Below are 22,257 nucleotides of genomic sequence, written 5' to 3' on the forward strand. Positions count from 1 at the left end.
TTCAGTTGATGGAGTTGAAAACCCGAACCCAGCCAAGATGCTGTCCACCATGGAGTCGGATTGGAAAAACATGTCCTGTCACCAAAAAGCCTTTCATTTGAAAGGCGCCAGGAAGTGAAAATGTTTGAGCTTCTTCCTTGCTGAAAACGTGCACACACTGACAATGAATTGTGGAGATTACAGCAATAAGCAGTTGTTATGATTGATGGAGGGAGGTGGGCTTATTAGTTGTGAGTTATTTTTAGGCCCGTTTCTACCACTACAATGAAGCAACCATGAAATTATCGTTTGTTTGTTTTTAAAATCTGGTCTTGACTCGTCCTACCCTGCGACTCGCAATACCCCCCCACCCCACCCCATCTGCTTATTAAAGTGGATTGCAGCCCAGTGCCTATCAGTAACTTGCCAGTCCCCTCAAAAGTGCATGCAAACTCTTTTGTTGTTGTTTTTCCCTCATGTATGAATGCTTGTTATGCCCTGCAGTCTTCTGCTGGTTTGGATTCGGAAAGGATGTGAATTTTAGTTTCAAACCTACTGGAAGACGTTTAGTTTCATTTTTCCATTTGTCCCCCCCCCTCAGCACACACACACACGCGCGCACGTCCACGCATTTGTTCCCTGTAGCCAAAAAGCACGAGAGAGACAACAACAACAACAACAAAAAAAGTCTTCGAAATTTCGAGTGACTTGTGAGGAGAAGGGCTCGCGCGGGTCTGCGTAAATTTGCCGTTGATTTTGTCGGGGCTGTTTTGAGGAGGAATGCAACGCAGTGGCGTATCCCGGCGGTCGCCTAGCAACGCGCGGCCAGTGGGCGCCGTGGAGAGCGGAGAGAGATCTCTGTAGTGGGCGCTCCGTGAAAACCGTTGGCGCTCCTGACCTTGGCGTCGCGAATGCGCAAAGATGCGCGACGCGAGGGGAGATGCGACGCGTTTGTGATCGCCGAGGCCCGCCGTCGTGTCGTCGTCGCCGGAGCCAGCGAGCGAGCGAGCGAGCCAGCGAGGGGCGACGCGATGGAGGACAAGCGCAGATGGAGCGCGTGACGGCGTCTCTTCGAGCGGGTGAGGGGACCTCATCGTGCCGTGTTTCGATCGGCATTGATCGGGCTGCTCCTGCGATTCTGAATAGACCCGTTTGCCTATGCGGGGCCGCGGCTCGTTTTCACGGCACGAATTGATGATGATGATGATGATCGCTTGAATCTGCAGTTCCTCCCCCGGGGATCATCCCCTGCATCCCGTGGCCCCGCTAATTCGGGAGCATTTGAGGAATCCGCCAAATGGCTTTGGCCGATGTGCTCATTGCGAAATTGACAAGGGCATCGGGAGCCCGCTGCTCTTGGTCGTCCTTCGAACTGACTGTCAATGCACAACAATCGATAACAAGTCCTGGCGGAATAGCTGTAATCGAGGCCCAACTTGTGTCCATTCGTGCGTGGAAAGCGTGATCGTGCCAATCGCCGGAACGTCACGTCTGTCCTACTGTCATTTATTGATGCTGGCCCGGTCCCAGTGAAGTCCCAGCGAAGGCTCCCACGGTGACGCATCCACATCTGTGGCCCGGTGCAAACCAAATTTTGATCCTTCTGAGAGCTTTTCACGTTGGAAGCTTGATTGAGTGGGCGATACCCTAGTCGCCATTTGTTGAGTTAGGGGCAAATCAACATTTGGCCTCCTCTGTGATTGGAATTGCTTCAAAAAGTCTTGAAAGTTGAACGTTTGCAGTTTATCTGCACGGAGCACGTAAAGCCCGCGTCCGCCACTGGAAGGGGAATCCGCTCGTTTAACATCGCAGCAATCCAAGAAATCCAAACATCTTTTGACTCGCCAGCATTTACAATTCATGCAGCTACTGTTAACAATTCTGTCCCGATTTAGCCGACAACGTTGAATCGAGCCTGATCGGCTTTGGCGTAATTTCAGCGTTTCTTTAAACGTCCTATTGATAAAGTCTCCTGTTTTATCAAACCTCATGCTAATCTGCGATATATAAAAAAAAAAAAAACATCTTTTCATTGCAATTTCCTGTAATGCAACAAGCCCTCGCCCCCTCCTTTTTTTTTTTTTTTGTGCGGCCCCCCCCCCCCCCGGCAGAGAGGAGCAGTCGGGCCTCCGCTAAAGCTCGACGGTTACACGTCTCATTCTATGTAAGCAACAAATTGATGAGCGTTCGAAAAAGTTGTGCTGCATGACATGATTTGGAAACAGAGAGAGGAAGTCCGTGTGCACGCTTTGGCTAATTAGTTCCTCCTTTTGGGAGCCGCAAATTGTCTCCCGTCTTAGTCGTAAATAGCTTGAGCAGTTGGAAAATCGGCCGCTTCTCAGCGGCGGTCTTTCACGGCGCAGAACTCGTCAATAAATTTGATTAGGATAACGAGCTTGTGAAAATGCGATGATGAGCGATGTAGCCTCGCTGCCGCCTTTGGCGAGAAGGACGGCGATTGGGTCTTTTCCAACGGGCTCCGTTTTGGGAGGAGGCAGTTCGAACCGCCGTCGCTAATTGTGAATTGGACCGACGTACCGAAGCACATTTAAAAGCGGGCCGTCTGCCGTCATAGCCCACATCAACCCCGTCCAATCGGAGCGGCTCCTCTCGTCTCCTTTAAATGAGTCCGGGAGGTCAAAGTGTGCAAATCTGTTCATACGAAACTGCAACGATGAGGTAAAGCTGACAGATCCGCGGCGTGGGGCTGGGGCTGCGCCCGGTCCGATCACGGAAACCGAGTCCGAAGTTGAGCTTCTCGGGGCAGCAACACGACGACGCTTCAAACTCTGAATATTCAGAAAGACTTCTCCTGTAATCTCGATGAAGTGCTCGCTCCCACAGTTGAGTTTGATCGTTTCGACTTCAGGATTCAACTCAAACGCTTGCCAGCGTCTTTCGCAGCTTGCAAGTCTCTAGCGAGCCTTCGAAAGAAGCCGACGCCGTTTGGCTTTAGTTGGAGCGACATTTTGCGCTTCCGCCAGTTCCGTCCGACGCGCTTTTCTCGGGAGCCGACGTTTCCGAACGCGGTTTGAGAGACGAGGCGTCGGCGAGGTGCTAAAATCTCAACCAGAGGAGCTCCTCTCCTTTTTTTGAATCTCGCCTTCTTTTGCACCTTTTTAGCTAGACGTGCTTCGCTCCGCTAGCAAACAGATGGCCCGCACTCGTTCCTCTTCCACGGAAACACACAGATCAGTATTCAGTGTTATATGCATTTTCACACCTATATTTATTTCTTCTTGAGAGAAGATTTGTCCAAAAAGATGATTTTCATTTGTATGCAGCGACTGACAAGACAGACAGAGACATTTTTTTTAGTGCCCCCCCCCCCCCCCCCATGCGTGTGTAAACCTTCGTCCTAACACACCTTTCGTGTTTGACACTTTTTTTTTTTTTAGTTATTTTGGTTCTGACAATTCACCGGTTGCGGCATATACCGTTAATAAAAATACCCCCCCCCCCCCAAAAAAAAATGAAATTTGTCATCAATGTCATTTGTTACCAGCCACAATCAAGTGCAATCGTTGCAGTGCAATGCTCAACCACTACAGAGTCTCATTTGATTGTTGTTGGTTTTTGGGGTTTGTTTTGGGGGTTGAATGATTTGTGATCTATGACAGCGTCATCATTTGCAGACATGGGAACATGTTCCGGACTCACAAACGTCGGGTCAAACGGTTGTCCTTTCAGATCGGCGAACCTTGCGGTGAAAAGCAGAAGAGGCGATGGTCCCGACGCGGCGCCGCTTTCTTTGGTGACGTCGGCGCGACACGTTGGGACCTCGGCAGGCAGCGCGTTTGTGTCGTGCGAGGATACGGACCATGTGGCCGGCTACGTTCAAAGACCGACCGCTGCCCGCGCGCCCGCTCCGCCGGCGAGGGACCGCAACCGTCGCCCGCTGCGCTCTGCTCTGGTGGATGTTATGCTCCCGCTGGTGGTTTACCAAGGCCACGAGCCAAAGGTTCTACCCCACGGTGACCACCCAGTACGGGAAGCTGCGAGGCCTGCGGGTGCCCGTGCCCAGCGAGGTGCTGAGGCCGGTGGACCAGTATCTGGGAGTGGCCTACGCCGCCCCGCCGCTGGGAGACAAGCGCTTCATGCCCCCGGATCAGCCTTCCGCTTGGTCGGGTATCAAGAACGCCACCCACTTCATGCCCGTGTGCCCTCAGAACATCCACAGCACCGTGCCGGAGATCATGATGCCCGTGTGGTTCACCTACAACTTGGACACGGTGGCCTCCTACATTCAAGACCAGAGCGAGGACTGTTTGTACCTCAACATCTACGCCCCCACGGAGGAAGGTGAGTCGTCGTCGGCCCGCCGTGCGTTTCCGTTTCACCGACCGGTCCAATCGCGAAACGCATTCAAATGAAAATGGACCAGTTTCACCAAACGCGCATATCGCGCAGGGTGGGATGATCTCCTGTCGAGGAGACAGCCGGTGAAATGCTACTGAGGGAAGCTGAGGCTCAGATAATCGTGCGGAACCTTTTGACCGACCGGCCACGACGTTACGACCACTCGCACGCTGCACTGAACCGAGACCTTTACGCTGATTGAGGACTCGTTATAAATCCCGTACAGTAACAACGCTATTTGCATGTTCTCCTAAAATCGAAGCAAGTGTTTTAATCAAGGAAAACAACATTTAAAAAAAAAAAAAAAAACCCATCCAAAGACAATGGAAGCAATATTGTCATCCATCCATCCATTTTCTTAGCCACTTATCCTCACAAGGGTCACGGGAGAGCCGAAGCCAATCCCAGCAGTCGAACTGGTCGCCGGCCAATCGCAGGGCACACAGAGACAATCGCACTCACAATCACACCATTCAGAGTGTCCAATTCACGTCGCATGTTTTTTGAGATATGGGACGAAAGCGGAGTGGCCACCCGGGGAAAAGCCACGCAGGCACTGGGAGAACAAGCGGGGCCGGTCCTCAGAACCATGAGGTGCCGTCATAAGACGCCTCCTTTCAGTTCCCTTCCCTAAAATTTGAAATTTTACAGTCAACTTCCTATTCATTTATTGTGGTCAGACTTCATCCCGAGCTATAAATGAGCAATTCTTGGTTCAGTTTCCACACTTTGAAACAAACAAAAAAAAAAAAGATAATGTACACTTTGTAGATGGCACCATGAGCGGCCTGATATTTTTTATTGTTTTTTTTTTTTGGGGGGGGGCATTGAATTTACACCGACATTGCTAATGAGCTTCAATAGCAATGTCAGTGTAAAATCAAATCACCCCTTCCAAAAAAAAAAAAAAAAAAAAAAAACTTGAGTCAGGGTTTTTCCTTCTTGTAAAAAAAAAAAATGGCATTTATCTCACTTTCCTTCTTTGGAGCTTTATTGTTGGAAGGGGCCGTCTATCGGGGGCCAATTAGTGAGGTAGAGAAAGTCGACCCGCGTCCCTCGCTGACTCGGTCCTGGTTCTGCACTTTGTGGCGTGAGGATGTGAAATGAGCCACCGAGGGAACATTTTGCATCTGTATTGTGACTCCGCATGCGGCAGCCTCGGACGGCGGGGGTAATTCATGCAGCTCGGCTTTTGTGTCAAACAATACAAAAGAGTCGACGTTCACTAGCTTGGGCCTACGGAAGACGTACGGCCTCTCTTTGGCGCGGTCGCCTAGCGACGCGCAAACAGCCCGCTTGACGGGTAGCCGTCCAAAATGGCGCAGCCCGCGGATTTAATGAGCGCCGACAAAAGGTCTCCTCGCATATACCGCCGCTTAATTAGTCACCTCCATGCACATTTGCATCAAATATCGTTTCAAAGGAGCGCAACGTACGTCCGACCCTGATTTGTATTCATGCTATGCCGCAAAGGCCCTCAGCTGTGACCAGACTATTTGCCGCTTTTTCCTTTTGTCCCCACCAAAGTGTCCAATCATTGCCTAATAAACAGTAAGAGTATCATCATTTTATCTTGTTGTATTTTGTTCCTCCCCGACATTTATGGGCCCAAGGCAGGTTTGAAAAATAACATTTGCGTTTGTAAATGTCACTAAAAGTAGATCAGTAAACTGGAATCGCAATGACATCGTCACAAAAGGTGGAGACACATGCTGCCATCTAGTGGTCGTGCATGTCATTGTTCTGCCGGGCACTATATGCCGCCGGCACAGATAGATGAACAAAGATACATTGTTTTTTTTTTTTTTTTTTTTTTTAGGAACTCAAAAGTTGCTTTGTGCCTTATTTCCCAGGATACACCAAACCACACCGATAAACATAAACTGAACAGCATATTTGATTCGACGCTCGCGAGCGTGCGCTAGCCGAACAATTTGCCGCGCCACAATTGGTTGGAATTCTTTAAGACGCAATTCACCGCACAAATATGAATACGAACATGGTGTGCAATTACGGTCGTGGCGGCGTTTTACTTTGTGTGGACATTTGGGGGGGGGGGGGGGAGCCCCCTCTTTCTGCCATTAAGGATTTTTGTCTGCATTCTGTCTGCTTGAGCGGCCAGCACATCCAATAACTTGTTGATTTGTTTTTATGTTGTTTGTCCTTATATGAACTGCAGGAAGCCAGCACAAGAAAAAAGGCTCGTCTTTTTCTCATGCTGAGACTCACATATCGGAAGGTACCGCTATTTATATACGTATATCTTTTTTTTTTTACCGTTTTCATCCTGTCAATGTATGGAAAAGGGAAATAATCTAAAACTAATCTTAAAAAAAAAAAAAACAAAACAAAACTGAATTACTGTTGTGTGTGGGGACATGGCAGATATACGAGACTCAGAAGCTCGCCCCGTGATGGTGTACATCCACGGAGGCTCGTACATGGAAGGCACCGGAAACATGATGGACGGCAGCGTGCTGGCCAGCTACGGGAACGTCGTCGTCGTCACGCTCAACTACAGGATTGGAATATTAGGTGATGCGAATGCCTCGGCCTTTCGTGCGGACGGAAAGTCAACTTGAACGCTGCTCAATAAGGTCCACTTAAGAGACATCATAGAAAAATGTAGAAGGGTATGAAAAAAAAAATTGCATGCTAATGTCGCGTTCAGAAGAGCAAGCGCCACGACGGAATGTCATATTGTTTCGCACGTCTAATTTGGACCCGTTTGTCTGATTGGCCATTGAAGAATTCCCAAGAACGCGCAAGGTCGACATGATTCCGCATGCTCGCGTTTAGCATTCAGAACCGGCGCGCTGTGCCAGGACTGGACTGGACTGGAGTGGACGCGGGGGAATACGTAGCAGGATCAATTCTCAGCACTGGCGACTTCGTGCTGCGTGCTTTTGTCCATCTAAAGCGACAAAGGGGGAAAGTTTGACGGTGTTCATTCATTTATTAAGATTCATATTCGTGAATCTTATGAACTCACGCTAGGCAGAAAGAGAGCATTCAGGTTTGATGGGCAAACCGCCTCGGGCGACGCCAAGGGTCAAAACACCGCAGGAGACACTTGAAGGCAGAGACTGGGTTTGGACGCCCGCCGGCTATGACCACCCGTGTTCTGTTCTGTCCCCGTACGTCAGGTTTCCTCAGTACTGGAGACCAGGCCGCCAAAGGCAATTATGGACTCCTCGATCAGATTCAAGCACTCCGCTGGATCAGCAAAAACATCGGCTACTTCGGAGGCGACCCGGGTCGGATCACGGTTTTTGGTTCCGGAATTGGGGCTTCTTGCGTGAGCCTACTAACACTGTCGCACCATTCAGAAGGTAGGAAGCCTGGTCGTGTCAGATTTTTGACTTCACTCTAAAAAAAAAAAAAAAGATATTAATCAGGATAAATGATGTTGAGATCTGCGTCGTTCCTGACTAGCAGAGCGCTTCACTCATCTGACTCGCGTGCGGCCGTCTCGGGTTCGGTTCCAACTCGGCAGCGGAATGTAACGAGCGTAAAAGCAGCCCAAGGCCTAGTCCGTGCCCCGAGACCCTGAGCATGAAAAGCGCCGTCAAAAAATGGGACCATTTGATCTTGTCTTCATCACCTCAAATTGCCTTAAAAAATGAATGCAAATATTTCAGGGATTGTGAAGCCAGGTGTTTTTTTTTTTTTTATTTGATTATTATTATTTTTTTTTTTTTTACAGCATTAGCCCTTGTTAATACATCACAAGCTATCAGTCACAGATGCGCCCTCTAGTGGCTGTGAATATCACAGGGATGAAACCAATCCGAATGCAACGGTGAATGTGTATGTTGCCATTGCGTCAGTCTCGCGGTCAGAGGTTCAAATCTGAACTAAGACTGGCAAGGAGGTGGGTTGGACTGGGACTGGACTACTTTCCGCAATTTACTACGCACTTAAAAGTGGGACATCTGCACTGGCGTGGGAGTGTTCACGTCCGACTTCACCTACTCCAATTGAAGCGGCTCCTCACGTTCCCTTTAAAAGCAGCACAGACGTCTCGCTCGGAGACGTCTGGAGACGCGCGCAGTCCTCTGTGCGTCGGTGAAGGACATTATACGGATTGAGCCGGTATAAACCGCTGGCAATACATATCCCCTCCAACAGCTGTTTGCGAAGAATGACGATTCATTCAATAATTCAGAGGATTGAAGGCCTGAGGTCGAAGTACGTCCGTCATCCGCCACGCGTGTCAGTCGGCCTGCCTGCGCCCTGATCAAATTCACCGAATCGCGTTGGATCACTTGCACCAAAACGTAGCCGTGGTTCCACTGACCATAATCAGAAGTCTAGACTGTCTTTCTGACACCAAGCCGAAAACTAGGAAACAAAACCCGCCACACGTTCTTCCTCTCGATCTCCGGGTTTGTTTACATTTCCACATGTGACAATATCCCATCATGCACCGGTGAGCCATTTTTAAATGCTAACTGGTGGTCTATTCCTCTAACCCTATTGTAGAATCATATGGACAAAAAAAAAAAAAAAAAAAAAAAAATCTTCGCAAAGCTCAGTTCTACATTATGTGCAATCGTAGACATGAAATGTTTGACGTTTCCGTGCGTTTGCCCACCACCTTCGAGAGATTCAATGCGCACTTATCCAAACGGGCTCGCTCCGTGTTTGAATAGTCGCGGCCCGCCGGGGGCTGCGGTCCTCTCATCGAAGCCGTCCAGAATGACAAGAGGGTCCGGGAGGGTCTTTTCATCAATGCCGTCCACGGAGGCTGCGGGGAGCGCAAGTGCGCTTTGTCAGCTTTTTCTAGGTGACGCCGCGGCAGGCGCTCTCCGAAGCAGACTCCGAAGCCAGCGCACGGCAGAGTGACGTATCGTTATCGACGTGATTGAAAGGAACGCCGAGGGCCGATCATTCTTCTGCGCCTCCCCGTCAGCCATGCCCGGCTGTCCAGTCTCTCTGACACAGAGTGTACCGTATCTGGCTTTGCACTTTTGCGTTGAGTTACGTAATCATCCTTAAGCTCTGAGAACGCAACCGACGCGGATTACATAACTGCTGTTCCTTTTGTCCCGCCGTGTGCGTTGTGTTCCAAGGTTTGTTCCACCGAGCCATCATTCAAAGCGGTTCGGCGCTCTCCAGTTGGGCCGTCAACTATCAGCCGGTCAAGTACACTCGCATGCTGGCTGAGAGGGTGGGCTGCAACGTGCTGGACACCCTGGACATGGTCTCCTGTCTCCAGAAGAAGAGCGCCAAGGAGCTGGTGGAGCAAGAGATCCAGGCCGCGCAGTACCGCGTGGCTTTCGGTCCGGTGATCGACGGCGACGTCATCCCCGACGACCCCGAGATACTCATGGAGCAGGGCGAGTTCCTCAACTACGACATCATGCTGGGCGTCAATCAGGGCGAGGGCCTGCGCTTCGTGGAGAACGTGATGGACCTGGAGGACGGCGTGTCCGGAAGCGACTTTGACTTTGTCGTCTCGGACTTTGTGGACAATTTGTACGGCTACCCCGAGGGGAAGGACACGTTGAGGGAGACCATTAAGTTCATGTACACGGACTGGGCCGATAAGGACAACCCAGAAACCAGGAGGAAGACCCTGGTGGCCCTGTTCACGGACCACCAATGGGTAGAACCCTCCGTGGTGACGGCCGACCTGCACGCGCGCTACGGCTCGCCGACGTACTTCTACGCCTTCTACCACCACTGCCAGAGCCTCATGAAGCCCGCGTGGTCCGACTCGGCGCACGGAGACGAGGTGCCTTACGTGTTTGGCGTCCCCATGGTCGGCCCCACCGACCTGTTTCCCTGCAACTTCTCCAGGAACGACATCATGCTCAGCGCCGTGGTCATGACTTATTGGACCAACTTCGCCAAGAGCGGGTGAGTGGCAAAAGTTAGCCCATCACACGCTGAATTTGAACCCATTTGGATTGCGCGCCTCTTGTTTATTTGAAGACTTTCGACCTTTTCACTTGCGCTACTTCATCACGCTGATTAAAAGACTTTAGCGTCAGTGCGCCTAATTAAGGCTGCTCTGAATTCTAACCGTCATTTCTTGCGGCCTTCTATTCCTTTCTTCTTGCCAGCAGCACGTCAACCGCGCGGTCGTTGGTTCCACTTATCCTGGAGCCCTCCTTGAACCATGCATTGGAATTGTTTTCTTTTATTTGCGATACATTTTGATACCACACGCGATGCAATCAAAAAAAAAAAAAAAAAGTGGATTCAGATCCATTTAATGCTACTGCACCCCCCCCCCCAGCAAATTCCTACTTTAAAGCGTCATTCCATCTAAATTCTATCAGAGTATTTAATACTACTTCACCAAATGGAGAAGGTAGGAAGGTTGTGTAGGTGTGTTGCATCATCACCCTCATCAGAACCGAGCCCTTGAGTCGAGTCGGCAATGTTGCGCAATCCCAATCCTGCTTTCGTCCCTTTCTGCTGGTTTATCGTCACGCCGACGCCGATGCGGCGCGTTCAAAATCGACGTGCAAAAACGTTAGTCAGTTGCAATGATGAATTCCTCCGGCCAAGGAAAAAAAACGTCAGGATAAGCACCTTGGCGATGATATGAGGGATGAAATTGGATGAAAACACACAGAAGTGTCTGCCAGTTTTTCCTTTAGCAAGCTCAGACAGTCGGCACATCAACAGCCACTTATCTTCTACCTTACGCATCTGGTAGTGAATATCGTCCTTCATCTGGGTCGTTTCATTCTGGAGGCACTGAATCGATGGCGAACGGACCGTCGTGGTAAGAAGACGCCCGGCCTGGCCTCTTTTGACACGTGAATGAAACGTTAACGAGGGCAACGTCGCCGACGGACTGCGGCCTCTTCCGAAAGTGTCTCGAATTGAGAGCTTCTGGCACAAGTCGTGTGTGTGTGTGTGTGTGTGTGTGTGTGTGCCCGTGGAAGTTGAAGCATTCCAAAGTCCAGAGTGGGGAAAAAAAGTTGGGATTCAGCGCAAAGAGAAAGATCCGATAGTACTTTTGTCCACATTTTGTATTTTCCCCCGAAATAGCGTGCTCAGGACCTGACGCCAACTGATGTTCAGTAGGACGTCGGACCCGTAAGCGGGCATCAATCCGATCGTGTTAAAAAGAGTCAGCACGTGGCGTCGGATTCGGATGACTTTTGGCCGTCTCTCACAGGGCTTTCTTTCGAGGTTCTTTTTTGGTCAAACACATCTTGAACGAGGCGGGCGGGCGGGCGGGACGGGCAAAAGCGCCGCGGAAACGGGCCCAACGGCCGCAGTGTTTGTTCACCTATTTGGCAAATGCTCTTTCGCGCAGGGATCCCAACAAACCGGTCCCGCAGGACACCAAGTTCATCCACACCAAGGCCAACCGCTTCGAGGAGGTGGCCTGGTCCAAGTACGACCCCTACGACCAGCTGTACCTGCACATCGGCCTCAAGCCTCGCATCCGCGACCACTACCGCGCCACCAAGGTGGCCTTCTGGAAGCACCTGGTTCCCCACCTCTACAACCTCAACGACATGTTCCATTACTCCTCCACCACCACCAAGGTGACGCCGCTGGATCCCACCCAGTCCGCCGGCAAGCGATCCGGCGGCACCGGCCGGCCTCCTGCGTCCACGGGCCTCGACGGGGACCGAGGCGGGAGGGAGATGGGCCCTCTGATCATGCCCAACCCCAGAGATTACTCCACGGAGCTCAGCGTCACCATCGCCGTGGGCGCTTCGCTGCTCTTCCTCAACGTGCTGGCCTTCGCCGCGCTCTACTACCGCAAAGACAAGCGCAGCCGTCAGGAAACGTCGCAGCAGCAGCAGCAGGCCAGTCCCCAGCGCGACGGCAAAGGCAACAACGACGTCATCCGCGCCGCCACCGTGGACGAGAGCCTGTCCAGGAACCGGCGCGAGGCCCTGCGCAATCCCGTCCACGTCTCTCCCACGCTGGACTACGCGCTGAGCCAGCGCCGCCCTCCCGACGACATCCCGCTGATGACGCCCAACAACGTGACCGTCATCCCCAACTCGCTGATGGGGCTCTCCGACATGAGCCCGTACAGCACCTTCGCCGCCGGCTACAGCGCCGCGGGCCTGCCCAGCACCCACTCCACCACGCGGGTCTAAGCGGGCCAGCCGCGACGACAACTTTCTTTGTCTCGCTTCTTTTCCAGCCTCCGCTTCGTCTTTGTCTCGGAGGGCGCTCATTTTCATACTGCTGCCGTGGCAGGGGCAAACAACAACCAAATTCTCATTTGACACGAAAGAACTAATAATCACGTTTCTACAGGTGGATTTGTACGGGAAGCTCTTTCTTAATATCTATTTTGATCTCACGCAGCGTCACAACTCATCGCAGATGCTGAACTCGGCAGTATTCGCCATTGTGGCTATTTTATACATATTTCTCATTGCTTCTTATGAAGATGTATTTCTAGCGAGCGCAGTTCTGTCCACCCAATTCGACTGAAAGTGTGCTGGACTCCAAATCCCCCAAAATCTGACAATTTGTACTGGGGGGTTGCGGGGGGGCAATGAAGTGGCTCATACACACAAAAATATGTAAATGAGGCATTCTTATCAAACAAAATCTTTTGCATATGTAGTGTTGTGTAATTTATCGTAGTCCCCTCGCTACTTTTTCCCCTCCTTTCATGTTATTTCACTTAATATATTGTACAACTATAACCTCTGCTTCACTAGGAAAAAAAAAAAAAACCCCAAAAAAACCGAAACGTCAGGCTTGAAATGTGTTTTTGCTACTCTAACAAACTCTTTATTCTTTTGGCTTTGCTCGTTTGTACAGAATAACATTTTATTGCTATTTCTTTAACGATATGCTAAACTCTTTGAGAAGATACCTGTAATTACATCGTAATCGTATGTGCGTAGAACAAAACCAATATTGGCGTTTCATCCGAGCTAGCAAGTCAGCGGCGCTTTGGACCTGGCACATAGCGAAGGCCACGTTGCATTCTCTGTCTTCTAAAGTCATAATGCGGTTTGACCTATTAAACAATTTTTTCCAACCTCAAGACGGCTCTTGTCGAGGAAATGGATTTCATCATCCTACCAAATCTCTCGGGTGAATAATCTTTGGGTATTCCGTGCAACGGTGTCGCGCATCTTCTCCGCTTTGAGCTAACTTGGTACTAGCAGCCTATTAGAAATAAAATAAAATAAAATAAAAGAAGAGATCAAAGATTTTGATAGTAAAGCAATAAACGTAACATGGTCTTGATCGACAACGTGAAAGTGGTATTTATGTATTGTCTTTTATGATTACCCGGTTTGATATTTTCATGGCGACTCGCTCGACACAATTTTCCTTCTTGAAAACGATTGGATCAACTTCATATTGTTGTGTTAAACGAGCCAAATAAAATTGTTTGACATGAAAATGGGACATCACGTTTCAGTCAACTTAACTGACAGTCGTGAAAAATCAGAGCTGATATATCACACACCCCAAAAAAATCCTTGCAATATCTTTCCTCGTAAAAAGTGGGCACAATTTGCAATGTTGTTCGGGACGTTCGTGGGCCCCATAAAAGGATTGCAAGACAGACGTGCCCCCCCCCCCCCCACGTATTTGACACCTACGCTGCACAGCCGCAGTGCAACACGGGCAGCGCTCGAAATTGCTCAGGGGTGGGGTGGCGGGGGCAGGTCCCCCGCCCGTGGCAAGATTCGTCATTCGTCCTTTGCTACCATCGTGTGGCCGTTTGGTGGTCCTTCATCATCGAGCGCTTTCGGCCACTCGATGGATTTTTCTAGGATTTCTCTTACTCCATTTGGTCACAACGACAATCACGGTAAAGTATTTGGCATAAGTCTTCATCCAAACAATCGTTCTCAACAAGTACTATTTATTATTCTCAAATTGTGACGTTTTCACATACACACTTGCAATTTGGAAACGCTAAAAGTGTGTTTCCATGTTGAAAAATAAAAGATCATTCTAAAGATTCGATGCGCATATTTTGTACTGAATTTAAAGTTACATGCAATCGAAGTGTAATGTTTGAAATGTTGCAAATTGTGCGGGTTTAATTCGGTGATTCTCTCACATACCACTAGAGGGAGCCAGACTAATGGCAAACGCGCAAAAGTGACAGTTGTGTTAGAATTGCCGAAACCTGACCTAACCCAGAGGCCAAAGGCCACGTTCTTTTCAAAAAGACCACAAGTCGTGACCAATCCGGTTCTTCCTTTGCTGTCACTCCGGAACATCCCGCCTGCGACACGCAAGACTACACACAGTAGATAAATAAATCGGGAAAAATCATTGGCTCGGCTTTGTTTCATCGAGCGCGAAAAACGGCGGGCACGCAATTCCCTTCCGACACATCCTGACAAATGGCGCGCGTGGCGCTGGCCCCCGCCCCAAAACGCTCCTTTGTTTCGACTCTCTGGCGAAACACAGCGAGCGCCGCTTTTCATCGCAGGCCGCGTCCACTCCAGACTCCACAGAAGACTTCCCGTTTGCCTGGGTCGTCGCGGCTGTCCACGTTTCTGACGGCGGCGAGGTGATACGGGGGATTCCGTCTGACGCCTGTTTTCAACGTCCATCAAACCGCTGACTGACGGCGCCTCGGAGGCCGACGCATCAGGCGTTAGGAGAATTCTTAACGTGAGACGTTCACCGTCCGTACGTGAAGGACTCGCACGGGATCCTCATAACCACGCAGCAAAGTTTAGGTTCGTTAACTCTTCTCACGTCTCTCGGCCTGCCGACATTTCAAAGGGGTCCGTACGGCCCTCCTCGGCTCAACGGGGGCTGCGCCGTCGCAGTGATCTTCTCCAAGTCAAAATTTTGTTGGTGGTAGGGCAAAAGGCCACAGACGGTAGACTCGGCCAAATGATCTTTGAGGAAACAAGTCACTAAGAAAGTATGAGGGGGGGGGGGGGGGGGGTCAGAGTCCTGAGTGGTGGAATGCGGCACTTGATGAAGATGATAAGAAGAACCTCCCAGTTTTGAAAAGAATCAAGCTCCAAATTGACAAAGACATTTCGGCCATGTGCTTATTAAAAGGGCACGGAAAAATGAGATGAGGCCCCCCCCCACCCCCCACCCCCCACCCAGGAGCACAGCAAAGCGTTCTGTCCAGATCCACAATAGTTCCTTTGTACCGAACCCAGCTTTGACATCAACTGGGTCAAACGAGGGAGGGAAAGCGGGCAGCAGCTGGACCCGACCGTCAATGTCACCCTTGTCGGGCGAGCTCATCGACGTCCGTCGCGGTCGCTTCCATTTGAAAGTGAAACTCGATGAAGATGCGCAGACGCGCGTGGAGTGCAAATCCTCGCCGTTGCATATTTGTCAGGATTATTGACGATGCCACGTTTCACAACAGGTCACACTCAAAAACATCTTGGCCGGGTAACGAAACGGCGCCTGAGCCTGAAAATATCATCAAATGATCATTTTACAATCAACTTGAACGCGCCTTTGTTGTCAACAAAAGTCCGTTTATGGTGACGACACCCCCACAACCACAACCGCATACTGAGGTTCGATTTTTCTTTCCAATTTCCGTTTGGATTTTGAAGGTGCCTTTTTTTCGTTTGTTTGCTGTGGGTGAAGTCGCCTTGAATTTTTTTCCTATTCACAGTCAGGCCCAGTCTTCATCTGGACAACCCACAACATGAGAACCGCTCGCAAAATCCGCTTCCATCCAAAACAAGACCTGTATGAAAAAAAATGGCCTCCCAAAGATGATCATTCTGACTGAGGCTGTCCCAGAGATATAAAATCCAATATGTTTTTCATGTTGCAGAAGAGTCTAATCTTTTGAGTTGTCCTTGTGACGGATGCGCAAACAACCTACAAGTACAGCAATGAAATGAATGCCATGAACTCGTCAAAACTAAGATGAGCTATTATTATTATTATTAGAATTATTATCAGGGTGTTTTTTTGTTTTTTTTTTAATAGCTATTGTAACCAATACGTGGCCAATTGATGTCCCCACAAAAGCCAGTCCAGTTATTTCTCAAAGCGACATTGCATCAAAGCAAAACGGCCAAATATGCGCCAGCGATGCTGCGGCAGGCAGCCGAAATGGGACTTTGTGACTTTAAGATGTCACTCGGGGTGTTGTGCTCCAATGTCGATGACACAAAAGGAGTGGCGGGGAATAACTTCTCACGTCAGAGTCAGGACGCAGCGCAGCTGAAACTTCGATAAGCTCCGGACTTCTTTCTGGCCATGGGTGAGTGCGCACAATTTTCAACGCCTCCTTTTCATTGACTTTTTAAGCCGTTTGGGTAAGTTGTCAAAAGCAATCGTGCTGATTTTGTCTGGAAGCTGACGGTGAGTGGCCTCAACAATTCCCCCCCCCCAAAAAATAAAGAATCAGAATTCATTATGATTATTGTTATTATTATTTTCTTGGGCATCCATCGTGTTGGCGTATTTGAAGATGAACTTCACCGTGGCCATATGTCGTTTGTTCTTAAGAATGAATGAGTGAAATGAAGTCAAAAATGACCAAGAGCTCGAGCTCTGATGATTTTGAGTGGCGGCCGGGATGACCTTTGAGGCATAACTGCCGGGATCTCGTCCCTCAGTCCGGCCGAAGCGTGCCGGGCGTCCACGGATCCCCAGTAAAGATCGAGCGGGTAACCCTGACGTCAACGCTCACTCAATCTATCCGACATCGAGTCCCGCGATAGCGGCGAGAGCCAGCTGCGCACCCGAGGGACATTGGCGCCCGCCGGTGACCCGGTGACCCCTCCCCCCGCAGCTTCTCCGACAGCACGCGTGGCTCCGAGGGCTTTGTTTGCTTGACATCGCCGCCCTTTGTCTCGCGGCAATGACAATGGCCACCTTATGTTTCGGCCACAATGAGACGCTCTCCGCTCAGGCCCTCGGCGACGTCCGCGACCGCCGCGGGAGGAGGGCCCGACCCCCCCGTGTCCGTACAAGCGGATGAGCGCCTGTCACATTGCAGCTGAAATCTTTGGCGGTGGCTGGTAGGCAGACGCCAGTTGTCATCTCGGCATCTCTCTGCTTGCAGGCGCAGCATGTTTCCGGTCAGGCAGCCTTGGCTTTGCAAAGCCTTAGGTGCTTTTCCTACCGTCCCATTTCTGCCACTGCTTTGAGTTATTCACGCCGGCTCGCGGTGATGGATTTGGCCAGGGTCGAGCGATTCCGCGCGGAGGTTTAGATGTGTTGTGTGGTCCTGTGTGCGGTGTGCGCCGCCTGCCTGCTGATATCTTTTGCCCCCCCAGGTTGTTATGATTGCTGCGTCCGGTGCTTGGGGGCGGTGCCCTACCCGTCCCTGGCGGCCACCCTGCTGTGCTACGCAGGCATGGCTCTCTTTTGCGGTTGCGGCCACGAAGCCTTGACCCAGACCCGAGTCCTGGCGGAGACCTACTTCGCCCGCAGCGAGCAGGATTATGAGGTCGTGGCTTCCTGGTGAGTTCATTTTCCACTTTTCCTCTCGAAACGCGTCTCGGCGTCCGCTCCGGCTGAAACTTTTTGACCCCCCCTCGCAGCGTCGAATACTTCCAGTACGTCATCTACGGCTTGGCCTCCTTTTTCTTCCTCTATGGTATCCTGCTGCTGGCCGAAGGCTTCTACACCACAAGCGCGGTCAAGCAGAACTTCGGGGAATTTCGGAGCACCCGCTGCGGCCGATGCCTCAGCCTGACGGTGAGAAGGAGCCTGAGGCAAAGCATTTTTGGGAGGGTGCCACGTTGACGGCGCGCGGACTCGCCCGTGACCCTCCGCCTCATTTCAACAGTTTATCATTGTGACGTACATCTTGGCCTTCATCTGGCTGGCGGTGTTTGCCTTCACTGCAATTCCCGTCTACTTCCTGTTCAACACGGAGCAAACCTGCCACGACGTCAACCTCCTGGCCGAAAAAACTACCAGCATCAATCAGCACGGCTGGATTTGCATGGACGCCAGGCAATACGGTGCGATATCGCCATAATATCGAGAATATTCGCGGGATTGGGTGAATCGGCGTAGATTGCTCTCGGAATTCTTTCAGCTGGCAATTTAGCATGTCGACGCATATCAGTGTCTCCGAGAACCCGTTGAACGGATTATTCTGGCGAGAGAGACGTCGCTAATGTCCCGCCTCTCTTCAAGGCCTCCTCCCTTGGAACGCGATGCCGGGCAAAGCGTGCGGAATGACTTTGGCGTCCATTTGCAAGACCAGCGAAGTGAGTCCGTCCTTTGCGACTTTTCGCACCAGTAACTGCACCATAACCAACCTCAAGTGTGGGCTTGCACACTCGAGGCGGACGACGCGTATCTCACTTCTTGAGACTGGCCTGTGTGTTCTTTCTTTCTTTCTTTCTTTCTTTCTTTCTTTCTTCCTTTCAGTTCCACCTCACCTACGACTTGTACATTGCGGCATTTGCCGGCGCCGGAATCACCCTCTTGGCGTTGGTGAGCATCGCATTTGACGGGTCGTCGGAGTAAAGTCAAGGCCAGAATGAGTCAGACCTGCTCAGAGTTTCAATCTTTTTTTCAGATGGATATGAGGATATTCAGGAAAATTATGAATCCGCTGAAGTTGGTTTTTTTTTTCTTTGCACCTTGAGTAATCTGATGCTGTGATTGTGATACAAGTCTGCAAAAGAATGAACCCCCGATTGCAGTTCAGTTGCACTTAACTTTTAAACTCAATACATTTGAATTTACGCCTTTCAAACTTTTTGTTTTGAAACAATTACTTAGTTACAACTTTTATTTTTGTGTTACGTGCAATACATTTAAACTGAATCATTGTTGCATACTTGTTCCTCTTTATTTAGTGTATTGAATCAGTAATCTTGAATAAAAACAAATGTTATTATGAATATATGAGGGGGGGAAAAAAACGTCTTTATGGAGCTACATTTATTTTGGGGTGGTTAAAAAGCCAGACAAGCACCCGTCCCGAGCATCCTAATAAGAAGGGTTCTGAATATTTTTGGACACCGAGATCTTCATTTCATTGCATCCAAATAAATAATTATTTATTGTACAATTATTTACATCTGTTCACACAAGATTGCGTTTATTTTTGTAACTGCTCTTCTCCTCCTTTGTTTGTTTTGCAGATTCTGTTTTTGGTTGCGACCGCCTACAATTATGCAGTCCTGCGGTTCCTGAGCAGGAAGGGGGGGGTCCGCTAAACTGGGCTGACAGCGTCCTCTGCTGGTGAGCTGCAATACTAGACGTCTTTTGTCCTCCCGGAAACAGCCAAATCCCGCTCGTGCTGCGTTCGTTTTTCCTTGCGCGTGAACGACCCAAAGAAAGATGAGGATTCCCGCCCCCTCTCCAATGACTCTCTCGGCTTGGTTGTTCTGACTTAGTGGCGGTGTTGTTGTGATGTGAGGCATTCCGGGAATAAAGTCTAACTTGCCTTTTTACCCCTTAGCACCGTGCACTGTGTGTTTTGAAGCGGAATGTACCAAAGTGGTCTGCGCCTGTGGAGCGTTGTGTTGGATCCCTGTCACCGGCTTAATTGCTTATTTCAAACTGCAACTTGGGGGTGTCAAAGCCACATAGCCACGATCCATTGTAGATTACAATAACTTTCCATCCGTTCACTCATGCTTAACATGTCGGCCTGCTTCTAAAATTGAACTTTGCCATGTGTGGGCTACAAACGTTAACGTTGGGGGGGGGGGGGGTTCATAACTGCAAAGTGTTTACAATAAAACCGTTGTTAATCAACATAAGTTGTGTCATTTGTACAGTACACAGAGAAAGTCATTACCTGGACATGAATATTTGAACAATAGCGATAGCAGCACAAAAGTGCAATTGTTGACGCAGCGCTGCCTTCAGATACGAGCCGGTTAGCTTACTGCTTCCTTCATTTGTCTGCTTTGACTTGCAAGTGCGCCTTGAGATGAGAGCGCCGGCTTCCAGCGTTCCACTTTGCTGTCAAACTAAACACAAACAGAGAGAATTACACATCATGTATTGAAATCAACCGCGTAGCTCAGTCTTTAAGCCTGCTAGCTTAACGCTAATGCTAACCTCCCACAGGAAACACCATTAATATAGCAATGGATGTTTGAACACAAATTGTGAAGCAACACATTTAGCTAGATCAAAGAACAATACTCTCGGCCTCTGCAAAGATCAACTGATATGATGCCTGGGGAGTTCTGAAGGCCTTGAACATGCGCGCATCACAGCAGGCGAGGGCCCGCCCTTGAAATTTGACATCCCGGCTGATGACAAAGCCGACCTTCCACATTCGGGTTGGCACTTCACGGACGCCTATCAAGGAGTCGGCTCTGCGGCAGTCAGCACGCGCAAAAAACATCATCAGCGAATACACTGAAACAAGACCGACGCTGTGATTCGCTCTTGGTTTACAGCTGCAAAAGTTGGGAATGTTTGGAGAATGTTTGCTTGCAAGGTTTTGCAAAAACTAGTTTGGGAAGTTTTCACACTAGATTAGTGACGATTTGTGTCTTTAAAATGTGTCACCACAAACTTGTTTTTCGTTCCGCTACCTCCTCGAGGGTCGCGGAAGTGCCGGAGACATCCCAGCTGTCATCGGGCAGGAGGCGGGGCACACCCTGAACTGGTCGCCGGTCAATCGAGACAAACAAACACTCGCACCGACGGGGCAATTTAGAGTCCCCAAAGAATGCAGGCGAGTTTTGGGGATGGGGGAGGAAAGCGACGAGCCCACCCACCCGGAAAAAAAGCCACGCAGGCACGGGGGAGAACATGCAAACTCCACACAGGCGGGGCCGGATTTGAACCCCGGTCCTCGGAACTGTGAGGCCAACACTTTGCAGCTGCTCCACTGTACCACCGTTGTTACGACATAAAGTCATAAAAATTCGACATTTTGGATTCCACTGGGAGAGGCATATTTATATTATTTAGAGATCCAGAATTATTTATATTATCGTAAGAGAATATGTCAGTTAGATTTAGAATTTGAGCCTGGGAAAAAAAAAAAAGGCAGCAATGACCCTGTGTGACTAGAATGTCACTTAAGAAAGCAGTTAGAGTTGACCTCTGCCAAGGCTAAACTAGCTAAGTGTCCTTTTCATATTAGCGGTCTACCACTTTTGCTCTGTTTCCGTTACGCTTGTTAAAGGATTCTTTAGGTCGACTTCACAATGAGCAAAACTGGTTGCTCTCCCCACTGATCTATATTAAAAAAAATAATAATAATAAATAAAATAGCGCATACATATCTAGCGGTGTGTTGGCCGCCATCTTGGTACTGTCGGATTATGGCAGGGGGTTTTCTCAAAATTTGGCATGTAGAATTCAAACTGGTCGTGTGAGTTTGACATTTTTCCCAGTTCTGGTAACATGGAGGATTTTTAATTCGACTTGGTATGCCAAAAAAGGCGAAGTGCAAAACTAAATACATATAAAAACGTGGCTACCAAGAAAGTTTGCATATTACCAAGGGTCCGATTTTCATGATACGTTAACTTTTCCCAAAATACGCTCTGAAGCCCTATCATCATAACATTGCAAAAAACTAAGCTTTTTTTTTTTTTGTCATAAAAACATGAAACGTTAAGTCAATCAGTTAGATATATTTTGGGAAATAAGGACTCGTAATGAGAAAATACATGCTAAAGAGATTGTTCATCTGTTGTCTCTGCAAATTGAAAGTTGTTTCCTCACATTTGGAAATGTGTTTTCTTGCTAATCCACGGATGAAGTTTGGGAAAATTTAGACATCAACAACAACCGCAAACAAAACTTTGTTCAAGGGGATTAAGATCATCAGAAAATTAAAAAAAAAAAAACTAAACTTATTACTTACAAACAAACTCTAACAGTGTCAAAGTAAATCTTTCTAACTTACTTGTGCAATGTTTTCTCACAGCCACCAAATTGGCGATTAACGCTGCACAGGTCGACATGAAGATCAAGATGGCGGACGGCGACTTCAGTTTTGGTGGCCAACGAGCCATCCAGTCTTTTTTTTGTTTGTTTGTTTGTTTGGTTTTTTTTTTTTTT

At 49.3% G+C, this 22,257-nt stretch overlaps 2 protein-coding genes and 1 long non-coding RNA gene across 5 annotated transcripts; 2 read left to right on the forward strand and 1 right to left on the reverse strand.

Moving 5' to 3' along the window:
* Window positions 1-752: 752 nt before the first annotated feature.
* Window positions 753-14,187, forward strand: LOC133491880 (neuroligin-3-like). Its single transcript, XM_061803584.1, has 7 exons — window positions 753-1,058; window positions 3,670-4,281; window positions 6,518-6,577; window positions 6,724-6,873; window positions 7,485-7,670; window positions 9,414-10,203; window positions 11,621-14,187. Exons 2-7 carry the CDS (start codon window positions 3,801-3,803, stop codon window positions 12,420-12,422), a joined length of 2,469 nt encoding a protein of 822 aa, XP_061659568.1. The 5' UTR covers window positions 753-1,058; window positions 3,670-3,800; the 3' UTR covers window positions 12,423-14,187.
* LOC133491881 (uncharacterized) lies at window positions 6,916-22,240 on the reverse strand. The gene is made up of 4 exons (XR_009792503.1): window positions 22,103-22,240; window positions 20,024-20,198; window positions 7,331-7,707; window positions 6,916-7,252 (listed from the first exon to the last, which is right to left on the reverse strand). It is a non-coding gene; the product is annotated as an uncharacterized LOC133491881 (long non-coding RNA).
* On the forward strand, window positions 16,263-19,461 carry LOC133491877 (myelin proteolipid protein-like). Of its 3 annotated transcripts, none has more exons than XM_061803579.1 (7): window positions 16,263-16,510; window positions 17,532-17,718; window positions 17,799-17,955; window positions 18,047-18,224; window positions 18,403-18,476; window positions 18,640-18,705; window positions 19,362-19,461. In XM_061803579.1, exons 1-7 carry the CDS (start codon window positions 16,507-16,509, stop codon window positions 19,434-19,436), a joined length of 741 nt encoding a protein of 246 aa, XP_061659563.1. In that variant the 5' UTR covers window positions 16,263-16,506; the 3' UTR covers window positions 19,437-19,461. The 3 variants fall into 3 exon arrangements, with proteins under 3 accessions (XP_061659563.1, XP_061659562.1, XP_061659561.1); XM_061803578.1 differs by lacking the exon at window positions 16,263-16,510 and adding an exon at window positions 16,942-17,364; XM_061803577.1 differs by lacking the exon at window positions 16,263-16,510 and having other exon boundaries at window positions 16,942-17,718.
* Window positions 22,241-22,257: the final 17 nt, after the last annotated feature.

This window comes from Syngnathoides biaculeatus, chromosome 18 (assembly GCF_019802595.1).
Source record: "Syngnathoides biaculeatus isolate LvHL_M chromosome 18, ASM1980259v1, whole genome shotgun sequence".
NCBI classification, from domain to species: domain Eukaryota; kingdom Metazoa; phylum Chordata; class Actinopteri; order Syngnathiformes; family Syngnathidae; genus Syngnathoides; species Syngnathoides biaculeatus.

Excerpts from the sequence above, each read along its gene's own strand:
- LOC133491880 (XM_061803584.1), top strand. The coding sequence starts at position 3,801 with ATGTGGCCGGCTACGTTCAAAGACCGACCGCTGCCCGCGCGCCCGCTC. Across the intron at positions 6,874-7,484 it reads CTACAGGATTGGAATATTAG|GTTTCCTCAGTACTGGAGAC; the intron begins GTGATGCGAATG and ends CCCGTACGTCAG. Across the intron at positions 7,671-9,413 it reads ACTGTCGCACCATTCAGAAG|GTTTGTTCCACCGAGCCATC; the intron begins GTAGGAAGCCTG and ends TTGTGTTCCAAG.
- LOC133491877 (XM_061803577.1), top strand. The coding sequence starts at position 17,468 with ATGTGTTGTGTGGTCCTGTGTGCGGTGTGCGCCGCCTGCCTGCTGATA. Across the intron at positions 17,719-17,798 it reads TATGAGGTCGTGGCTTCCTG|CGTCGAATACTTCCAGTACG; the intron begins GTGAGTTCATTT and ends CCCCCCTCGCAG. Across the intron at positions 18,225-18,402 it reads CATGGACGCCAGGCAATACG|GCCTCCTCCCTTGGAACGCG; the intron begins GTGCGATATCGC and ends CCTCTCTTCAAG.